Below are 19,390 nucleotides of genomic sequence, written 5' to 3' on the forward strand. Positions count from 1 at the left end.
CTTTGGCCTATCATTATCAGTTATTTTTCACCAAAAGAGATAAAACACCTATGTTATATAAGCGAGAGTCTGAGGAGCTCATTGGTTGATTTCGGTTGCCGTAGAGCTGGGTTTCTGCTTCTGTGGAAGAAAGTCTGATATGAGGAGGTATCTCTCTATGGGAAGCGCAGATTTATTCCCTTTTGTGCTGACTCTTATTTCAATACTTTTGTCACGACTCATTTCTCAAACCCGAAGTGCGCTAGTCGAAGAGGAGTGGATGATTTGAACTTTCTCTCCTTGGGAATCACGCAGAGGACTCTGAGCAGCTCCCTTCAGGCATAAAGCCGGTGCGACTTCATTAGCGTTTGCAAGAAAAGTGATGAAAATATGCTTCTCCTGGCGTGGAGTTTGGTTTCTAGTGCCTCTTTTTGCAGCCGAGGGTGACGTTTTCTCGGATATTCCTCTTCAAAAATTTGAAATGAGCGAGCAGGTATGGCTTCACTAACTTGCACGAGGACACCTAAAAGGGGCACGCGGGTGTTGATAGACCCAGTAACACCTGCTGGGATCAAACCTGGACCCTTTCAGAGTCTTTTCCACCTCTAAAACAACCGTTTTCACCCGCACAGTATGGATTTCTGTACGTTTTCTCAACAACTTTTCTCTTGGAAGGAATTTAATTTGGGTTAAACTCTGACATATTCTCGCTTCTAACCATGACTTTCGTCTTTTCACGTACACCAGCCGTGTATTCGGTGGCTTGGTGTTATTTTTGACAGCTTTCTGGTGAGAATTTGGACCCTCCGTACACTTGAAAGAGTTGTAGCCTAAATCTCGTCGGCTCTCATGGGACTGAGGCATTCGTCGCGTTGTTTGCTGCTACGGCGGAAGATGGCGGAGGCGGACAGCTCGGAGGTAGGGACCTTGTGGTGTCCTGAACCCGGTAATACCCTCTTCGGGACACTCTTGTGACGGGTATTTTTTATGGTGATAGCACATTTGACGTAGATATATGAATGCATCCTTGGTTTTTGATATGAATAGAGCAAAACTAGAATGAATGCAGTGGTATTGTAGCGTGCAAGACTCAAGTGTCTACCAGCATCCTGCAGATGTTACGGTTAATCTACACTGTAAATGTAACAGTAGTGTAAATGCATGCAGAAGATTTGCACTTTAATTATTTAGCGTGGATGCATAGACGTATTGGACGCGGCTATATCCGCTGTCCTTGGTGCTGAAACGGAACCAGCATCCTCAGCCGGCTCTTCACTCACTCTCCTGTCTGCTGAAGACTGTGTTTACATGATTTTCCCTCTTATTTCCCTCTGTCAGATCTGTATTGACTTGTATGCAAGTCCAGAGCTATGAATGCCTTAAGTACATCCCTCAAAAAAACCCTTGTGAATCATTCTCATCTGTAATTTATAGATCCTGAATCAACTCCCCCACTTTTCTCTCTCATTCCTCCTTGACAGCGGCAACAGCCTGTCACATCCACCCTCTCACAGTCTGCCCAGCCCTCCCCACTGCCTAAACCAGTGCCTACTACCCACCATGTGCCCTGCATCCCCCATACGCCTCATGTAGCAGGCCTGGCCACCTGTCCTGGTCGAGGCAAGATAGCAAAGTTCATCAGCCCGGAGGAAATGACATCACGGGACTACTACTTTGACTCATATGCCCATTTTGGCATCCATGAGGTAGGCAAGCCAAGCTGGAAAACACATGGAAAATAAAATGATGGCATATGCTTCCTGTTCTGTGCAACCTGACACTTCTTAATAAGAGTTTCAACCCTTTTATTCTAGCTATGAGCTTTTATATGTCAAAAAGCTGAGTTTTTCATGGACAGGATCCAGTAACATTCTGCTTTGTTGATTAAGCCATAATTACACTCCTATTGCAATTAGATTTCTACCTGGATCGAGGAAGAAATCTATAGCAAATGCAACAAAAGTCAAATTTTATGCAGAAAATCTGCTAAGATAAACAAAAGAAAGATGTAGGCTAAGCAGTTAAAAGAATTTATGATATAAAATGCTCCCAAAAGTTGTGTTTGGGTTGCAAATCTAATTGCTTTAGAAAAGACAATTAGCTAAGAATAATTCTACTAGGACTTCTCAATTGATAAGCAACTGGAAACATAATAGACTGAAAATGTGAATGAGAAACGTGATATATCAGGTTACACATGACACTAAGTGATTTATCAGCCATCATACGTTAACAGGTAATGATTGTACTCAACCAGTTACGAGCTAACATAAAATACATACTAGGATACGCAAAATAATTTGCAGATATTAGTGTCAAAAGCTACTTATCGTATCGGCAGATAACAAAATCAGACATTGTTAGGATTTATCATGGGGCATGGAGAGTTTAAAAAGTGGTTATTCTCTGTATTCCTGCATATCCTCCTTAGACCCGAGCTTTTGCTTGGAATTCAATTTTAGTCTCTCCCATTTATTTGGGAAAGGTAGGACCTGATAAAAACCAATGTCCTGTCTTTGAACAGGAAGTCATTTTTACTAAAAACATATGGTGTGTATAGGGACTTATACATAGGATATCAAATATAAAATATTGACAATTTATACCTATTTGTCAAAAATACACATTGCAAGTGCTCTTGTAGGTTTGTCTCGTCAATGAAGAGATGTGGTGTGCATAATTGGAGGAAGCAAGTGAATATTTTGGTGTCAGAGAAATTAAATTAAAGATTTATATCTTCTCAAAATTGGCTTCAATCATCTTTATAAAAGCAAGAATATTACAAAAATTAAAATGTGATGAATATTTAAACGTGAACTCACTATTGTGATATATCTTTTCATGAGTAGAGTGTATCATAACATCCGTTCTGTATGTCTTATATTCAGCTATATGACTTTCCTCTTTGCAAGTAGTCACACCTTTTCTTTAGGTTTCTACATTAACAGCAGGTTATATTAGTTAGGAAGTGATAGATTGGGTAGTTAGCTAATGAGTAATAATATGACCAGATGTCTTTCCAGATTTTCTCTGCCCTTTGTACTTTAATTTGCTGCTTGATAGAAATAGTAATATTATGTTTTAATTGTTTGCAAACCTGAACTGCATCTTTAGGAATGCACAGCCACATTTAAGCCTCCCACTGCTACTGTAAATCTGCCTTTTACAGTCTTCCTGAGTCAACTTCGAACCAAGCTTGTAGCGCTATCACCAGCTGATGACCTTGACCTGCAAAATTAGTGTCGTTGAAGAAGTTTGGGGACATATAGACCTCTTTAAATAGTGCCCATATTTAGCATGTGGGTCAGGTTTTTGTGTGCTTGCAGACAAAGAGAGTGTCCTGATTAGAGGAGTGCAAAGAAAGACCAATAGAAAGTGGGATGTGAATGGGCTCAGGGAGATGGTTACCAAGCGCTCCCCAAAGGCTTTGTGTTGTACTCCTGTCTATTTCAAGAAGCACCAAGGCTTTTGTCCTAAATACTGCCTTATCTGCCTAGTTATATATGAAAAATATATGCGCACGCCAAGAAAATTGGCCTGCTTTTAACATATGCATGTTTGTATGTTCATTGAAAGCAGTCTGGCATAGAAGCTGTACTAGCTCCTTGTTGTTGAAAATATTCTGAAGCCACTAATTGTGAGTTTTATCTTCACTTATGAAGGAGATGCTAAAAGACGAGGTGCGGACGCTGACCTACAGAAACGCCATGTACCACAACAAACATGTTTTCAAAGACAAAATCGTCCTGGATGTTGGTAGCGGCACAGGGATCCTCTCCATGTTTGCTGCTAATGCTGGCGCCAAACACGTGTATGGGGTGAGACTTTCGAGACACTGTATGTCCTGTAAACACTCAACAGTCTTGAATAATACCTTTATAAGAAACAAAAGGCACACCGTTATTCAGCGTCTAAATTAATACCATGCCTGAGTCCGCTGTCACATTATCTCTTTCCCTGAATCATACTTTCACATACTGCACCATTTCTTTTTACAAATTCTCCTTAAGAGCCAGTTTCTTGTGTTCTTGCCAAAAATTGTTAGCCTCTCTTACACAGTCTCACACACAGAGGCAATAAAGGACACCTGGCTCCCTGAATGTCACAGGTTATGCATTACCGGCAGCGTCTCCCACAGTTATGTATGATTCATTTACTGTATTACACTTATAGATTGGAGAGCAAAATGATGTATGTGTTTTTATGGTGCACAGGGTCTGAGATGAGCCATTAGGGACATTACTGTGTGGATGGATTAGCAGGGTTTGATTAAATTTGTCCTTGCAACATTACCCCAAAGGTTAAAACTTCAATATATGAGGAGGGGGAAAATGGTTGCTAACAACAATCCTGTCCACCCTGTATGGAAAAAGTGATCTAATATAGAGATTAACACCTGTAAACCTATAAAGAGCATGGATATTGTGACAAATGTGTGTGTCTTGTTATTGTTTCTGCAGATTGAATGTTCAAGTATATCCGAATATTCAGAGAAGATCATCAAGTCCAATCACCTACACAATGGTAAGCTGATGTGGTTTTATATCACTGGTATCTTGTAAATGTGGCTTCTGTTTTAATACAAAACGGTGGGATGACATCTGGATTAGAAGTGGCGTGACAAATCAGCATATCTCCATCATTACAGTCTCACCCTGACAATAATTGTCACAGCTCTGACAGTTAACCGGCAGCTTCTCTCTCTTGATGTCAAGTAGCAGTGATCTCTGCCATCACTCACAACTCCCTAACTCATGCTGATTGTAAAATGCCACCCTGAACTTCACAGATGGAGCAGTGGCAACAGATGGAGGGTTTCACAGCCTGCATAATTATGTTTATTTGGCTACATCTTTTATATTTATATTCCAGCTGTTTAAAACGGATGATTTAATTAAGTAATAACTAAAGATTAAGTGACCAAAGTGGATTTTTTTTACAGCAGTGCAATGCATTTTCAATGCTTGTACATAATCATCCCATAATTATTCAATCAACTTAGACACTGGTTGTTATTTAGGAAAAACAAATACAGATATCACTAGTAAAAGTATTAACTTAGTGCAAGTAGTAAAACAAAAGCATGATTTGAGTTATTTCACCATGTTTACACAATGGCCAGGATACTACTGCAATTGGGTTTAGTGACAAGGAACTAACAAATCATAATCATTTCATTGCTTTTCCGTTGATGTGCAACTAAAAACAGCCTTTACCTTTTCGATAATTTTATAAATCAGTCATGTGCAATACAATTTTGCTTTTGTGACAGTAAAACCTCTTAAATGTCAAAGTGAAAACAGATTTCTACAAGTTATTGTCAGTTTAAAAAAACATGTAAGGTAAAATAAGTGGCTGCATTAATATTCAGCCCCTTCAAGTCAGTATTTAGAAGCTGCTGTGTAGCTTTCACTGTATCTATCGGTTTATTTTCTTGCTGGAAAATAATTTTTCTCCCAAGCAGTAGCTCCCTTACAGACTGGATAAGATTGTCTTCCAGGATTTTCCTATATTATGCCACATTCATTTTACCCTCTACCTTTACAAGCTTTCAAGGCCAGCTGCTAAGAAGCATCCCCACAGCATGATGCTGCTACCACTGTGCTTCACAGTGGGGATGGTGTGTTGGTGGTGATGTGCAGTTTTTGGTGTCCGTCTTGTCTGATGGCCAAAAAACACACCAAAGACCTTTGTTCCACTAGACCATTGAGTCTCCCACATGCCTTTTGGCAGACTGTAGACAAGATTTAATCTGAGTTTTCTTCTGCAGTGGCTTTCTCTTTTCCACTCTCCCATAAAGCTTTGACTGGGCAACTGCCGTTGCATGCAGAGTCTCTCTGATCTCAGCTGCTGAAGTCATAGGTGTCTTGGTGGCCTCTCTCACTTGTCTTCGTTTTGTACGGTCACTCAGTTTGTGAGGACGGCCTGATCTAGGCAGATTTACACATGTGCCATATTCCTTCCATTCCCTGATGATGGATTTAACTGAACTCTGGGGGATGTCAGTGACTTGGAACTTCTCTTTATATCCATGTGCTGACTTTCAATTTTCAGTAACCTTTTCTCTGAGTTGTGAGAGGGTTCTTTTGTCTTCGTGGTGTAATGGTAGCCAGGAATACCGACTGGACCTTCCAGGCACTTTTGTCTTTGTAGTATAATCACTTGAGACACATTCACTGCACTCAGGTGATCTCCATTCACTAATTGTGAGACTACTGGCAATGATTGGCTGGACCTCTGTTGAATTAGGTCAGTCACTTTAAAGGGGGTGAATATTTATGCAGTTGACATTACTTTGTAGAAATCTGTTTCTACTTTGAAATTAGAGTTTTTTTATTTTTTATTTTTTTTGTCAAAAAGCCAGATTATATTGACCATGATTAACTTATGAATTAAATGAAAGTGTGAAATATCTAGGGGGTGAATACTTTTTATAGGCACTGTATATAGAGGGTATGCACATGACGTCACATTGTGAATGGCTTTATTTCAGCCAAAAGTGCAGCCTTTTATACACCTATATCCTGATAAGGGTTAACACACACAGTTTATTTCCTCAGCTCATTAAATACGTTTACAGAAATGTTTACATTAATAAAGAATCAAGACAAAGTAGTGCTATTACTGTAGCCACTGACTACTGTGTGCCTCATGTCACAGAGCTAAGAAGCATTCAGTTAGTGATGAAAATAATCTGAAACCCGCTCCATTCTCCCTCAGATCAGTCATACACAAATTAAACAATATCGTAGGTGTTTAGGCATCTAAGAACAGCGAATTCTGTTTGTATAGCTATGTGTGTAAGATCATGATATCTGGGTAATACAGCTGGTTTTAAAGGGACTTCTATCTGGTCAAATTCATATTTGTTTTTTTCTGTATTTTTACATGATGTGAGGGTATTTGGCCAAATTACAGCTTAAACAAAATAATATTAAAGCTGAGAGCTTTTCTGTATTGTCACATTAAGAATGAACATGACGACAATTTAACCAGTGGTAACATGTAAGCCTAAGAAAGAAAGCCTGTCTGTGATGATCTCATTTGGATACGGCCCAAATTTTTACCAACAGAAAAACCACAGAGCGATCCTTTAACAAATAAGCTTGAGGAAAAGAAAAAATGAAATGGATAACAGAAATATGGAGGAACTGATCTTAAACTTTTTAGTAACCGAAAACTTCAACATTAAGTCAGTGTCACATCCATCACTGATTAAACCAGGCTGATGTGTGCCTTCAGGTTCTACTTTGAGTGCTTGAAATCAGACGCATATAAATACCAGGAAACTTGATTTATGGCCATATATCAATGTCAATGGTCCACTGTGCCTTTAGTTAACAGAATAGATCTCTGTCGAGCCAAAATATTCCCGATTTAAGTGGATACAAGCCTGCTTTCTTCTGATTTTTGCCCTTTCGCAGCTGTGAGCAGACTGCTGTGTTTTAGAATGTTTTGCCACCCAGTCAGGCTGAGCCGACATATTGTACTGAAAGTGACTTCATATACCCTTGGTAGTGCCAATAACATATTTTATCCCATACTTTTCGTTTTTTTTCTGTAAAAAAAAATGTTTAAACTTACCTGGAATCAAAAATGGATCTCAACAGCAAAGTAGTCCAACATTTAGCGGCACTTCTTTAAAAGGAACCCTGCATGATCAGACAAATTAACCTTACTGGATAGATATTTGTAATTCTCATGTATATTGAACTAAAAACCCAGTAGATATCTGCATTTTAAGTAAATTTGAAATGATAAACTCAGCAGGAGGCCGCTATGTTTTGGTCCGCACTGGTAGTGTGACGTCACTTTGCCCGAGCGCTCCGCGTCGTTCCTATGCCTTAACTGTTTCAGACTGGCAGCCAGTGTTAGGACTGCATTTCACACGCTGTAGAGATGCTGCACAATTCACGTATGGAGACTTTTGAGATTTGAGGTCTCCTCTATTATTTTCTGCACACCACGAGTGGTTATTGCTCAAAATAGACAGGGAAATGATAAATACAGAGCTAAATATTTACCTTGTTGTGGAAAATTTCTGAAATTTGTTTCTTGATGAACCTGATGAAGGCCACAAGCTAAAATGCGCCTGTTTAATGAAGTTGTCCTCCAAATTTCTGGTATTTATGAAGCTTTCTGTAGTCACATAGTTAAAATGTTGCAGGGAAAGATAAACACAGTATGAAAACACTTTAGGTTCGTGCTTTACAAAGTAAAAGCCCGCTTTAGCATTTCTTTGGAGAAACTCCTTTCATTCGTACATAATACTTTCATTTTAAAAAAGCTCCCAGAACGGTTCCATTATACACTCAAGTGTATAGCCACTTATTGAGAGGTTTACTGAGGTAAAACCAACACACAGCAAACTTGTGTCTGGTATGAAAGCCGTTGTGGGGCATGTGGTAGGAGCACGTGCAGCAGATTCAAGAAGGAAAACATGCTGCCAGTCTGAAACAGTGGTTACTGCATAGGAACAGCAAGGAGCGCTCTGGCCAAGAGATGTTAAACTACCAGTGCGGACCACAACATGGTGGCCTTCTGGTGAGTGTATAAGCCCAGATTTATTCAAAATGCAGCTATCTATTTTTTCATTCAATATACATGTGACAGATACAAGTATCCATCTAAGTAGGTGAACTTGTCTGATCATGGCAGGTTCCTTTTAAACTCTTTTTGTGATGCTAGCTATAGACAGCAAGTTGTTAAATGCTCTGCCATATACTAGCCAGGCACTGAATGAAAAGGTGGCAAAAATGGGTTTAAGAAGCAAAAAGGGGGATTAAGTTTCAAAAGTGGGCTAAGACTGGCAAAAATGGCCAGATAAAGTAGTGAATAGAGGTTAAAGAGTGGCAAAAAATTGGTAAGAAGTGGCCAAAAATGTTGCAAAACAGCCAGATCAATCAGTGGAAAGGGGTTAGCCCAGAAATATTAGAGTTCCCAACTTTCCAAGTGAATGCTGTAAAAAATACACAGCCCAAGTCTTAGTGTAAAATGTGACTGAATGCTAAATTTAGCTGTTATCCTGTCAAATATATTGTATTTAAATGGTCTAATATTTTGATTTTCCTATTAGCACTGTCTCAGCTGCTGAACCATCAGGGAGTTGTACTAGGATCATTACATGTTTGATTACCACTGTTTGCAAATCCTTAACACAAAGATACAGTTTTATATCAGCATTTTAGCTTCCCACCAGAGCAAATGCCCTGATTATGGTTAATAGTTACTCTACAAAGAAGCATCTGTTCACGGTGCAGCTATCTTATCTGAAAGTATTAAACCAATGTTTTAATTTTCTTGTTTCTTTGTTATTTCATACCACGGGTCAAAGAGGCCAGCTGGGAAAACTGAAAACAAAGCAAGCCAATGTTTTGCAGAAAACCAGGGCGGCATGCAATGAGAGCAATTATTAAGATGCATTTATTTGCAGACTCCCAAGGCATAAAACCCTCATCTGAGAAAAGAGCCATTGTCCAATTTGCATTAATGATGATGAAAATGCTGTGAAGTAATTTGTCGCCTGCTGTTCTGTGGCTTTGCAGTTATTACCATCTTCAAGGGCAAGGTGGAGGAGGTGGAGCTGCCTGTAGAGAAGGTGGACATCATCATCTCTGAGTGGATGGGCTATTGCCTCTTCTACGAGTCCATGCTCAACACCGTCATCTTCGCCAGGGACAAGTGGCTGGTATGATGTTGCTGCTGGAAGCTTTAGGGAGTGCTGGACATAGTTTTTTAAAGCTGCCTAGACAAATAAGACTTTTCTACACACCAGGCAGTGATAAAGTGGAGGATTTATTGTACGCTTGCGTGTGTCTGCTGCTCATATGCTGAGGTCATCCCTGAGTGATTTGGTTTCTAACCTCAGTAGCTGCCTAGAGGCTTTAAATTCAGCACATGTGATCTTATATTACATGCCAGGTGTGTGAACAATAAAGATGATGGATGGCTTTGGAGCGCTTGTGCAATGGAGCTTTTCTTGTTTTCAGAAACCTGGGGGCCTGATGTTCCCTGACAGAGCAGCTCTTTATGTGGTGGCCATCGAGGATAGGCAGTACAAGGACTTCAAGATTCATTGTGAGTATTTATGGCTGATTAGTTTGCTTTTTCTTGCACGTTTTTGCTCAGTCATTCCTGGCTTCCCTGTCTTTTCTGTCTTGTTCTCTGCTCAGTTTTGCATTATTAATAACAACTGTGCAGCTGGAGAAAAACAAGTCAGTTATGAAAAAGCATGGTTGCACTTTGTAGTCATGAAGTCATTTTAAAAGCTGGAGCTAAAAGATTAATCAGTCCTAACAGGATTTTAATCCTGCATTAATCAGTACCGCTGACTAATTCCAGTGTCTTGTTGATGCAGTGAGAAGTTACACTTAAAAGAGAGGGTAAAATAAGAGTTTTTTTTTTTTTTATAAAGTGGTGTTTCTACCTATCAGTTGAATATAGTCTAGTATTTATCCTCCTTTTAGCTCTGTTTTTATGCTAGCACTAGCTAGCTGCTTAGTGATCTACTAACTAATCACTAACTGTCTGTGCCTTAAGGACCTCTCGCTAAAACAGCTGCATGTATTTAATTTGAACAACGAAATAATTCATTGAAGGTGCTATGCTTTGGGGCTAAAAATGCTTAAAGTTTTAAGACAAGTTTTGCTGGCTCATTTTGCTAAAGTGACCATTTTATACAATGTAGTTCTATACATTTTCACTGTAGATAAACTACCTACAAAATGAAATTCACCCATAAGATAGGCACTAAGTACATAGATAGTTTGCTATTTGTGCCAGCTAGGTAGCCTTCAGGGGGATAAGCATAGCATCCTGCCAAGAACACTAGCTTACTTTTGATAGGAAAGACCAGAAATGTTGAAAGAATGAAATTTAACAATTTAACCTAGATTTAATAGGTTGATTTTCCCCGGGACAGTCCTGAAAAATCTAAATGCCAGTATGCCCGTTTATGAACAACCCCGTCCCGATTTTAGCCACAATGAAAATAGGAAAATACCAAAACACTGCAACATGCACCATGCCTGCAACACTCTCTGTATTTGTCTGTATGTTATTGTCAATGCTGACACAGCTGCTGTGTCTGCATGTGTCAGTCAGTCTTGGAGAACTGACTGGACATGCTGCATAACATCAGGTAAACCAGCTGTCATAATACATGGAATGTCAGTTTAGAGCTCCAGGAGAGGAAAAAGTTTCCTCAGGTAATAAAAACGCTGCATTTTGTACACACTTTAAGTGTATAATTTCAGTATATTCCAACATACAACAACATTAACTAGCCAGCACAAATGATGGTTACAAGCTGTAAATAGCAGTTACAACCCACTTAAGTAAGGCAAACGCCACAGAAATAGCTTACACAGGCTGCGTAGGAGGGCATCTTTTCAAAGAACTTCAGGCTTTATACAGTAGGGACAGATTAACCCTTGTTCAAAAGTGTTTTCCTTTTGTTTGTTTGAAGACCACACATTTTTTGTTCTTATGTATAAGTTTGATTTTATTTTTATTATTATTATTGTTGTTGTTGTTGTTGTTTAGCGGATGGATTTGCCAGACTCCATCTCTTTCATTAGGCAAATCCATCTTGGAAAGCTCCGGTCCACTATGTTCGGAGCTTGACAGCTCGGATGTAACTGTAGGAAAGCGACAGTTTTATCTGAACTGGACCACATGTCTTTTGAAAACAAGAGCAAAGAGCCACCCCAAAGGTTGTCTTTGCAGGAATGATATTTTGCACACCTTATGACCGGCCTTGAGATCAGTTTTATTCACAGAGAAGCTCCGCCATTAACAATCTACAGCAGCGGTAGCCTGATGTGTACAACGCCATTTTGTCTTGTCGCTGATTGGCCTGACATGAATGTGACTGACAGAACATTTGTCCAATCAACTTCTGAGAATTTTTTGAAAAGCAATATATTGTCATTTTTAAAAAGAAATTGCAATATGCAGAAATTGTGAAAAAATACCAGTGCCTGTCCCGTACAGCATGGTCCACTGTCTCCTATGTGCAACACTAATTTTTATATCAACTTAAAATGATCATATTTCTTGTTTTACTTGGTCTGTTGATGCCAAACAAAAACTGAATTAAAGCTTAAAGATCATGCTTTCCTGACAAAGTGATTGCAATGCAGCAAAATGTGGCTTCATTTTAATGCTGTCATGTGACAAAAGTAGCGTGATTGTTGACCCCTAAGGGCTACATAATATAAATGTATTTTAAGTTTTGGTTGATCTTCGAAGATGCTATTTCATTTGCTGTGGCACTTTATGAGCTCATACATGTTAGTTTGGGATAAAATTGAACTAGTTCCTATTTGGAGGAGTGAAAATATGGTCCTTCTACCTAAAACACACTGTAGTTTGTCAACTTTCAATGAAATATACAAGCTTGAGCAACTCCAATGTCGTTACTGACAAGTAAAATCCAATAATAAGGACAACATTTGGGTTGCCAGGTTTTGAGAAATCTGTTTAGTGTGACGAATCAGTGAAGACTGAGAAATGAGTAAGTTGGTAATAGAAAGGTCATTAGTTTGTCACCATTTTCATGAGCCATCAGGTCTAAATCATAAAAAGTCTCTCCAACTGTGTAACCAGTCATTCTGTAGAACTGGTCACACTGTAAATAAGTTAGCTGAGTTAACATTAGGTGAAAAGAAAAGCGAGTTATGCAGGGGTTAACAACAAAAAAAATATTTTTTGCAGGCTTTAAACAGTTTTTTATGATAAACCACTGATTACTAAAATAAAAAGTAATTAAATAGGCTTTAAACTAGGGATGAATTACAGTTTTTAGATCTGATTAAGATTTGAGCATGAACTGGACTAAAGGATGGAGCTACTGGGGTCAAAGAGGACCCTGAAAGTAGAGCATGCTCTCTGTTGGTAGAAAATAATAAAATTGCAAGGTATTGTTCATTCCTATTATGATTCATTTAAGAAACAACATAGAACCATGTGTTGGCTGCCATACCGTGATTCTCTCTACACTCACTGTTGTGAACTTCAAATATCTGTCACAGCAGGATGCTGAGCTTAACATTAAGATCGAGATAAAAGTGCTAATATTAAAGCCGCCATTCTCACTGGTACTCAAGCTTTAAATCTGGGGTAATACCTCCTGCTGAGTTTGGTTTTGCTGCACAGGTGGCTTTCTTTGTTCCTCCACATCTCGATATGCACATGTTCGCAAATAAGTCCCAAAAGAATTCAGTCTACCCAAACCCTCCTGCTCTTATTTTTAGTCTCTCTCTGCGTTGGTGGCATTTTCCACCTTCTCTTCGTTCAGATTTAGCGTTTGGCCCTCTGACAAGGCAAGGTGGAATGGAGGGACAGAGGGAATGGAGGTGGGAAAGCCTGCTAGGTTTGGCGTGCTCTTCAGCCCAAATTATAATAATAAAAGCTTGCCAGACATGGCGGAGGAGGAGGTGGAGGAGGCCGGAGTCTATTTTCAAGAGGGCTTGTCTTTCTCCACATAGGGGCTGAATAGACAGACAGGGCTTTTATTCCTGCCAGGGTTAAGTGCTTTGTTTTAGTTTCGCTGCTAACTTTTTTTGTGCTCATAGTTTGGCAGGAACAGAGCTTGGCAGGTGTATGAACACTCAGCAAATTAAAATCCAGACATCACCAGCTGTGTACATGTGTATTTTTATGTTTTTCTTTTTTTTTTTTAAATGTATGTGCTCACAGGGTGGGAGAACGTGTACGGATTTGACATGAGCTGCATTCGTAATGTGGCCATCAAAGAGCCTCTGGTGGATGTGGTAGATCCAAAGCAGGTGGTGACTAACGCCTGCCTCCTAAAGGTTAGTATGCATCTTTGTGTACAAGCACATGTACACACAGTAAAAAGAGTAGGAGTAGTTGCCGGTTTGAGTCTGAATGTGAGTCTGTTTTTAATCTAACTGAATGAATTCCTCAAAAAGAATCAGAGGCAGCTATCAATCTCTGAGCCTCTTAACATCCCCAGACTATTTTCTGCTACATAATAGAGGTTTCTGTAGAACTGTGATAGTCTGCAGCTCTGTTTCTCTGCTTGAAGATACAGCAGCGGATTTTCCTTTATCGCACAAATAAAGAGGATAAGACCATTCAGGAAGGGGATAGCTTTCTTTGTTCGTCCCTTTCACCTTAACCTCACTTTCATTGGGTTTTCCTCTTTGTTTTGTACCATTTTTTTATTCTCTGATTAGAACAATGTCAGCCTGCTTCATTTTAAGAATAAAGGAGGCTTCTGTGTCTCGAAAATGTCACACAAGAACAGATATTGAGTCACCAGTGGAAATGAAATGGGCTTTCCATCATTTTAAGAGGCAGCAGCCTTCCTTTTGTGCTCAAAGAGGTGATTTATGTGCTAGAATACTAGTTAGTTAATGTCACACTGGTCTGAAAATTAATTCTCACTGTCTGTATCTCTTTCACATGCACATATTCAAAGCTTTTTTACCCCCTCTCCCAGCTGACACAGACTTCACCCCGTCTTAATTCAAACTGCCACTCATTCGCCGCACGCTCAAATTACAAAGTCGCTCCTGGGGATCTTTTCTTGTTCCTTTTCCCACCTACAATTTTCTGTATATGACACCAGCTTTGTATCATTGAAAAGGACAGAGGTGTTAAATCACAATCTGTCATGCTGAAGCCACACGGCCGGGTAAGAGGAACATGTTGACGTCTTCAAAATATCATCATCAACACGCAAAGCACAGACGCACCTGCTCCACACTCATCCTGAGCCCCATGTTAAGCCTGCCATGTCACAAAAATGGGAAATTTGCGGACATATTCATCAGGCAGTGCTCAATATAGACACCAAGTAACACACAGACACTGTGTTCGCTCGCACTCACTCAGCCTGCCTCCCTTTCAGACTTGAGGGAGGACACCCACACAGCATGTGTAGTGCGAGCAGGCTTCGCTTTGCCAGCCGTGATTCAACCTGTGGGATTTCACACACTCACATACACTCACATAGACTCACACATGCACAATAATCATGTTGAATTATCAAGAAAGGGCTGACATATCCATGAACTGTGTGGGATCATGAATGGGGATGACAACCTGTGAGAAAGCTCGCAGATAGGGGTGTGTGGTTTTCCTGTTACAGTACAATTCATGAATCAAAAAAACAATAAGATGTCTCAGATGTAGTCTTTACTGAAAGAAGTGAAAAAAGCAGAAGAAAATGTTGAAATACTAAAACTGCAGTTCCTGGAGTGTCCACTTGAGGGTGGCTGTGAAAAACCAAGTAATCTCTGTTAGGTCCCGTGCTAAAACAGCCATTAGCAGAAGTAAATGTGTTTAATGCCTTTTACAAAAACCACTTTTGGTCTCTGTAGCTCATGTTTTTCTTCATTAATCAGTGTTTTCTTTTTTTTAAATATATCATCAGTTTTGAGTTTATAGAGTCTTAGATTTACACATTACATAATGATGGGCATTACTGAGAGACATGGAGCTGAGGCCAGACTTGAGCCTCCAAGCAGACAGATACAAGGTACCAACCTGTCTCTTAATTAACTATGACCCAAGTTATGCACAACTCTTAGAGACAGTCTGGCTGCAGACTGCGGATCTGTCTTCCAGATGACGATGGTGAGACGCCACATCTGCCAGGACACACATACACGCTAAAACTTTACACAACCTCATAAGAAAACGTTTAATAAAGCTGAGTAAACAGTCTTCTTACTGGGGAAAAAAAAAAGCTTTTCCTCTCTGAAACACTCTAACATATCTACATAGCTAAAGCTAATGAAGCTAGCTATGTAGATAACATGGCTAAATCTAAAACTAACAAAGCTACAGCTATTAGCTGTGTGGGTTACATAGCTGCGACCCCCATCGGTAGACCAGAGTATCACCTCAGAAACCAAATGTTTACCTCACTCAGACTACATGAGAGGTTTTTTTTTTTTTACTGCTTATTTAGTTCAGTCTCCTTTTTCCAGGAAGTGGACATCTACACTGTGAAGCCAGAGGACCTGTCCTTCACCTCAGCCTTCTGCTTGCAGATTCAACGCAACGATTATGTCCATGCCTTGGTCACATACTTCAACATCGAGTTCACAAAGTGTCACAAAAAGACTGGCTTCTCCACTGGTGAGGAATTAAACTCTCGTGCCAAAACGTATTGTAGTACAAACCTTAAATTCTAATGCCCATATTCTTATAATGGCACACAAGCACATTTGAGGAATCTGGCTATAAGATTCATGCTGCAAGATGATGGCTATATAAAGCAGAAAAGTTAGACTTTTATTCTGTCTCTTTACACTCTGATTATCAAGACATTGTTACATCATCTGTTACAAAAAAAAACAGTTATTCATTGAGTGATATTAGGTATGTAAACAGGAAGTAAAGTAAACCTTTTATAACCAGCAGGTTTTTCAGCTTTTCTACTTTTTTGTGCATTCATTAACTAAAGTTCATACCAAAAAGGACAATAGTGCATGATGATGAGTTTTTATACCCATGCCTCAAAAATATGAAAGCTGTTTCACAAGACAGGATAAGCGTCCTCACTAGAGGACATCTAAAAACTGCCCAAATTTGAAAATATCACAAAAACAAAGCACCACTGCATTCCCTTTTCCCTCCCTGCAGGGAAAAATCCAGCAAATATTCCAATTTTCTCTCTAAATCTCTGACCTCAGGCGTGTTTGAGCTGTAAATAAATCCATGTCCGTTTGAAGGAGCCCCTGCTCCTCAGCGTCTCAGCTCTTGGCTACACTCTGCTGGTGAGCCGACTCGCTCTTTACGGCAACAGAACCTCCAAACACTTCTGGTTCTTGGTGTTGAGGACACCTATTATAGAGAGGCTGTTATGTAAGCTTATGTTAATGCATTCATGCATCCAGTGCTTACATAATATTGTGTAGAGGAGGTTCTATGTTTGGCTGAGTCTGTTGGACCTGAGGCTGAGCATCACTGAGGGACGTCTATCCGCCGCTGTATTTCTCCCACTGGGTGAGTTCGCTGTAAAGTCTCCTCCGTGTTAACAAGCCTGAGGCAGAAGAGTGCCCACTGGAACCAGTGTGTTTTGTAAATTTAATGATTCCCCAAATCCTCCTTAACCTCTCTTTACTGTCTTTCCTTTTCCACATGCCCTCTTCTGCTTCACCTCTTACATCTTATATATACTGACTGTTTATCCGCTTTCCTCTGTGTATGCTGAGCTTTTCATGATGCCTTCCTTTTACTCCCTTTCTTCCCTGCATATAGCTCCAGATGCTCCCAGCACACACTGGAAACAGACAGTGTTTTACTTAGAGGACTACTTAACGGTCAAGAAGGGAGAGGAAATCTTTGGTAGTATTGCTGTCCGGCCCAATGAAAAGAACGTGGTAAGACTCATAAAATTAAGCTCAAATGTCTGTCTAATTTTTCAGATTTTAAGAAATGTTGCATAGACTGTAAAAACATGGATGTAGTCGATGTGATGCAGCGACTACCTTTATTCCATGAGACAAAGACTTGCCAAAAATAGATCTCTGGTGATAAAAACCCTGGAAAAAATTTAAGTTTAGTTTTCATCAAATGGACTAAAACAGGACTAAAGTGTTAGTGCTGGACTGTTGATCATTCAAAGTCAATAATAGTTCTCCAAGTGCATATAACTTGCAAAGAAACAATCAGCATTGAGCTTAGAGGATTATCTTTTTTTCATTTTGCATATTTGTCACACTCAAATGTTTCAGATCATTAAACAATTATTAAAATAAGACAAAGATTTTTTTTGTTTTTGGAAAGAAATTCAAGAACAGATGAGAACATTGACATCTATCCGTCTTGAAAGGGTTACAAAGCAATTTCTAAGGCTTTGGGACTCCATTGACCAAGGTGAGAGCCATTGTCCACAAAAGGGGAAAACTTGGAACACTGGTGAACATTCCCAGGAGTGGCCAGCCTATCAAAATGACTCCAAGAGCACTTCCACGCTTCATCCAGGAGGTCACAAAAGAACCCAGAATATCTAAAGACCTCAGTTAAAGTCAGAGTTCATGATTTTGACTAGACTCAAGCCATTCAGAGGTGGAATTGCTGTTGTGTTTTGGATCATTGTGCTGCTGCATTACCCAAGTGCGCTTGAGCTTGAGGTCACAAACCAATGGCCGGACATTCTCCTTCAGGATTTTCTGCTAGAGAGTAGAATTCATTGTTCCATCAATTACGGCAAGTGGTCCAGGTCCTGCAGCTCCAGACCATCACACTACCAACCCCATGTTTGACTGTTGCTATGATGTTCTTTTGTTGAAATGCTGTGTTGGTTGTAACTTCTGTCTCATCAGTCCACAGAATATTCCCCAGAGAAAATAGACAAGCCTTTGTGTTCTGTTTGGTCAGTAGTGGATTTGGCCTTGGAGCTTTCCCATGGATACCCAGTCTCTTTCTTATTGTTGAATCCTGAACAGTGACCTTAACTGAGTCAAGTGAGACCTGGGTTCTTTTTTGACCTCCTGGATGAGTTGTCGATGCACTTTTGGAATCATTTGGGTAGGACGACCACTCCCGGAGGGTTCACCACTGATTTAAGTTTTCTCTGTTTGTGGATAATGGCTCTCACTGTGGTTTCTGGAGTCCCAAAACCTTAACAATGGCTTTGTAACCATCTCCATACTGATAGATTTCAGTGACTTTAAATTATTTACATAGCAACATGATGTGTTGCTTTTTAAGCCTACTTCTCTTTGTCAGACCGGTTCTATTTGAAAAATTTTCAGATTCAGTAGGTCAGGTAGTAATCAGGCCTGGGTTAGGCTGGTGAAATTAAACCCAACTTTGCAAAATAATGTGGTTTATCAAATTTAATACATGATTTAACAAGTGGAGGGCAGTTACTAGATTTCAATGGCTTTTTCCATAATGTCTGAAATCATTTTAAAACTGCATTTTGTATTTACTCAGGTTCTCTTTGTCTAATATTAAAAATTCTTTCACATTATCAATTTGCTCTTTTCTCCTCGTTTTATGTTAGCGTGACTTGGAGTTCACCCTGGAGCTGGACTTTAAAGGACAGCTATGTGAGGCGGCCATTTCCCACGACTATAAAATGCGTTAGGAAACACCAGCCAACCAACCAGCTACCCTCAGACCTCTGGTTCCTGCCTGGAGAAGAAGGGGAAGGCACAAGCTCTCCTCAAGCACTCCAACTGGTGGGCGAGGGTCACAGAATGCATCTGATTGGATGCCATCATGCCAGCACCTTTGTGATGTCATCAAAAGAGGAACGTTTGTGTCAGCAATAGTGCCATCTCCTGCACCAACCTGATCAGCTCGGGCACATCACTGAATGTAACATCCTAAATGGACTTGATATTTCTATGTCTCACTGGTTTCTGAGAGTTTCATTATTTTGAGTATTAAATCAAAAGTGTTAACAGTGAAGCAAGTT

General features: G+C 39.8%; 1 protein-coding gene across 1 annotated transcript; it reads left to right on the top strand.

The window, feature by feature from the left end:
* Positions 1-459: 459 nt before the first annotated feature.
* On the top strand, positions 460-19,369 carry LOC121505636 (protein arginine N-methyltransferase 8-B-like). Its single transcript, XM_041781104.1, has 10 exons — positions 460-897; positions 1,461-1,685; positions 3,642-3,797; positions 4,440-4,503; positions 9,525-9,667; positions 9,969-10,056; positions 13,681-13,796; positions 15,945-16,095; positions 17,221-17,342; positions 18,974-19,369. Exons 1-10 carry the CDS (start codon positions 829-831, stop codon positions 19,055-19,057), a joined length of 1,218 nt encoding a protein of 405 aa, XP_041637038.1. The 5' UTR covers positions 460-828; the 3' UTR covers positions 19,058-19,369.
* The last annotated feature ends 21 nt before the right edge of the window (positions 19,370-19,390 follow it).

Source organism: Cheilinus undulatus, linkage group 23 (assembly GCF_018320785.1).
Source record: "Cheilinus undulatus linkage group 23, ASM1832078v1, whole genome shotgun sequence".
NCBI lineage: Eukaryota > Metazoa > Chordata > Actinopteri > Labriformes > Labridae > Cheilinus > Cheilinus undulatus.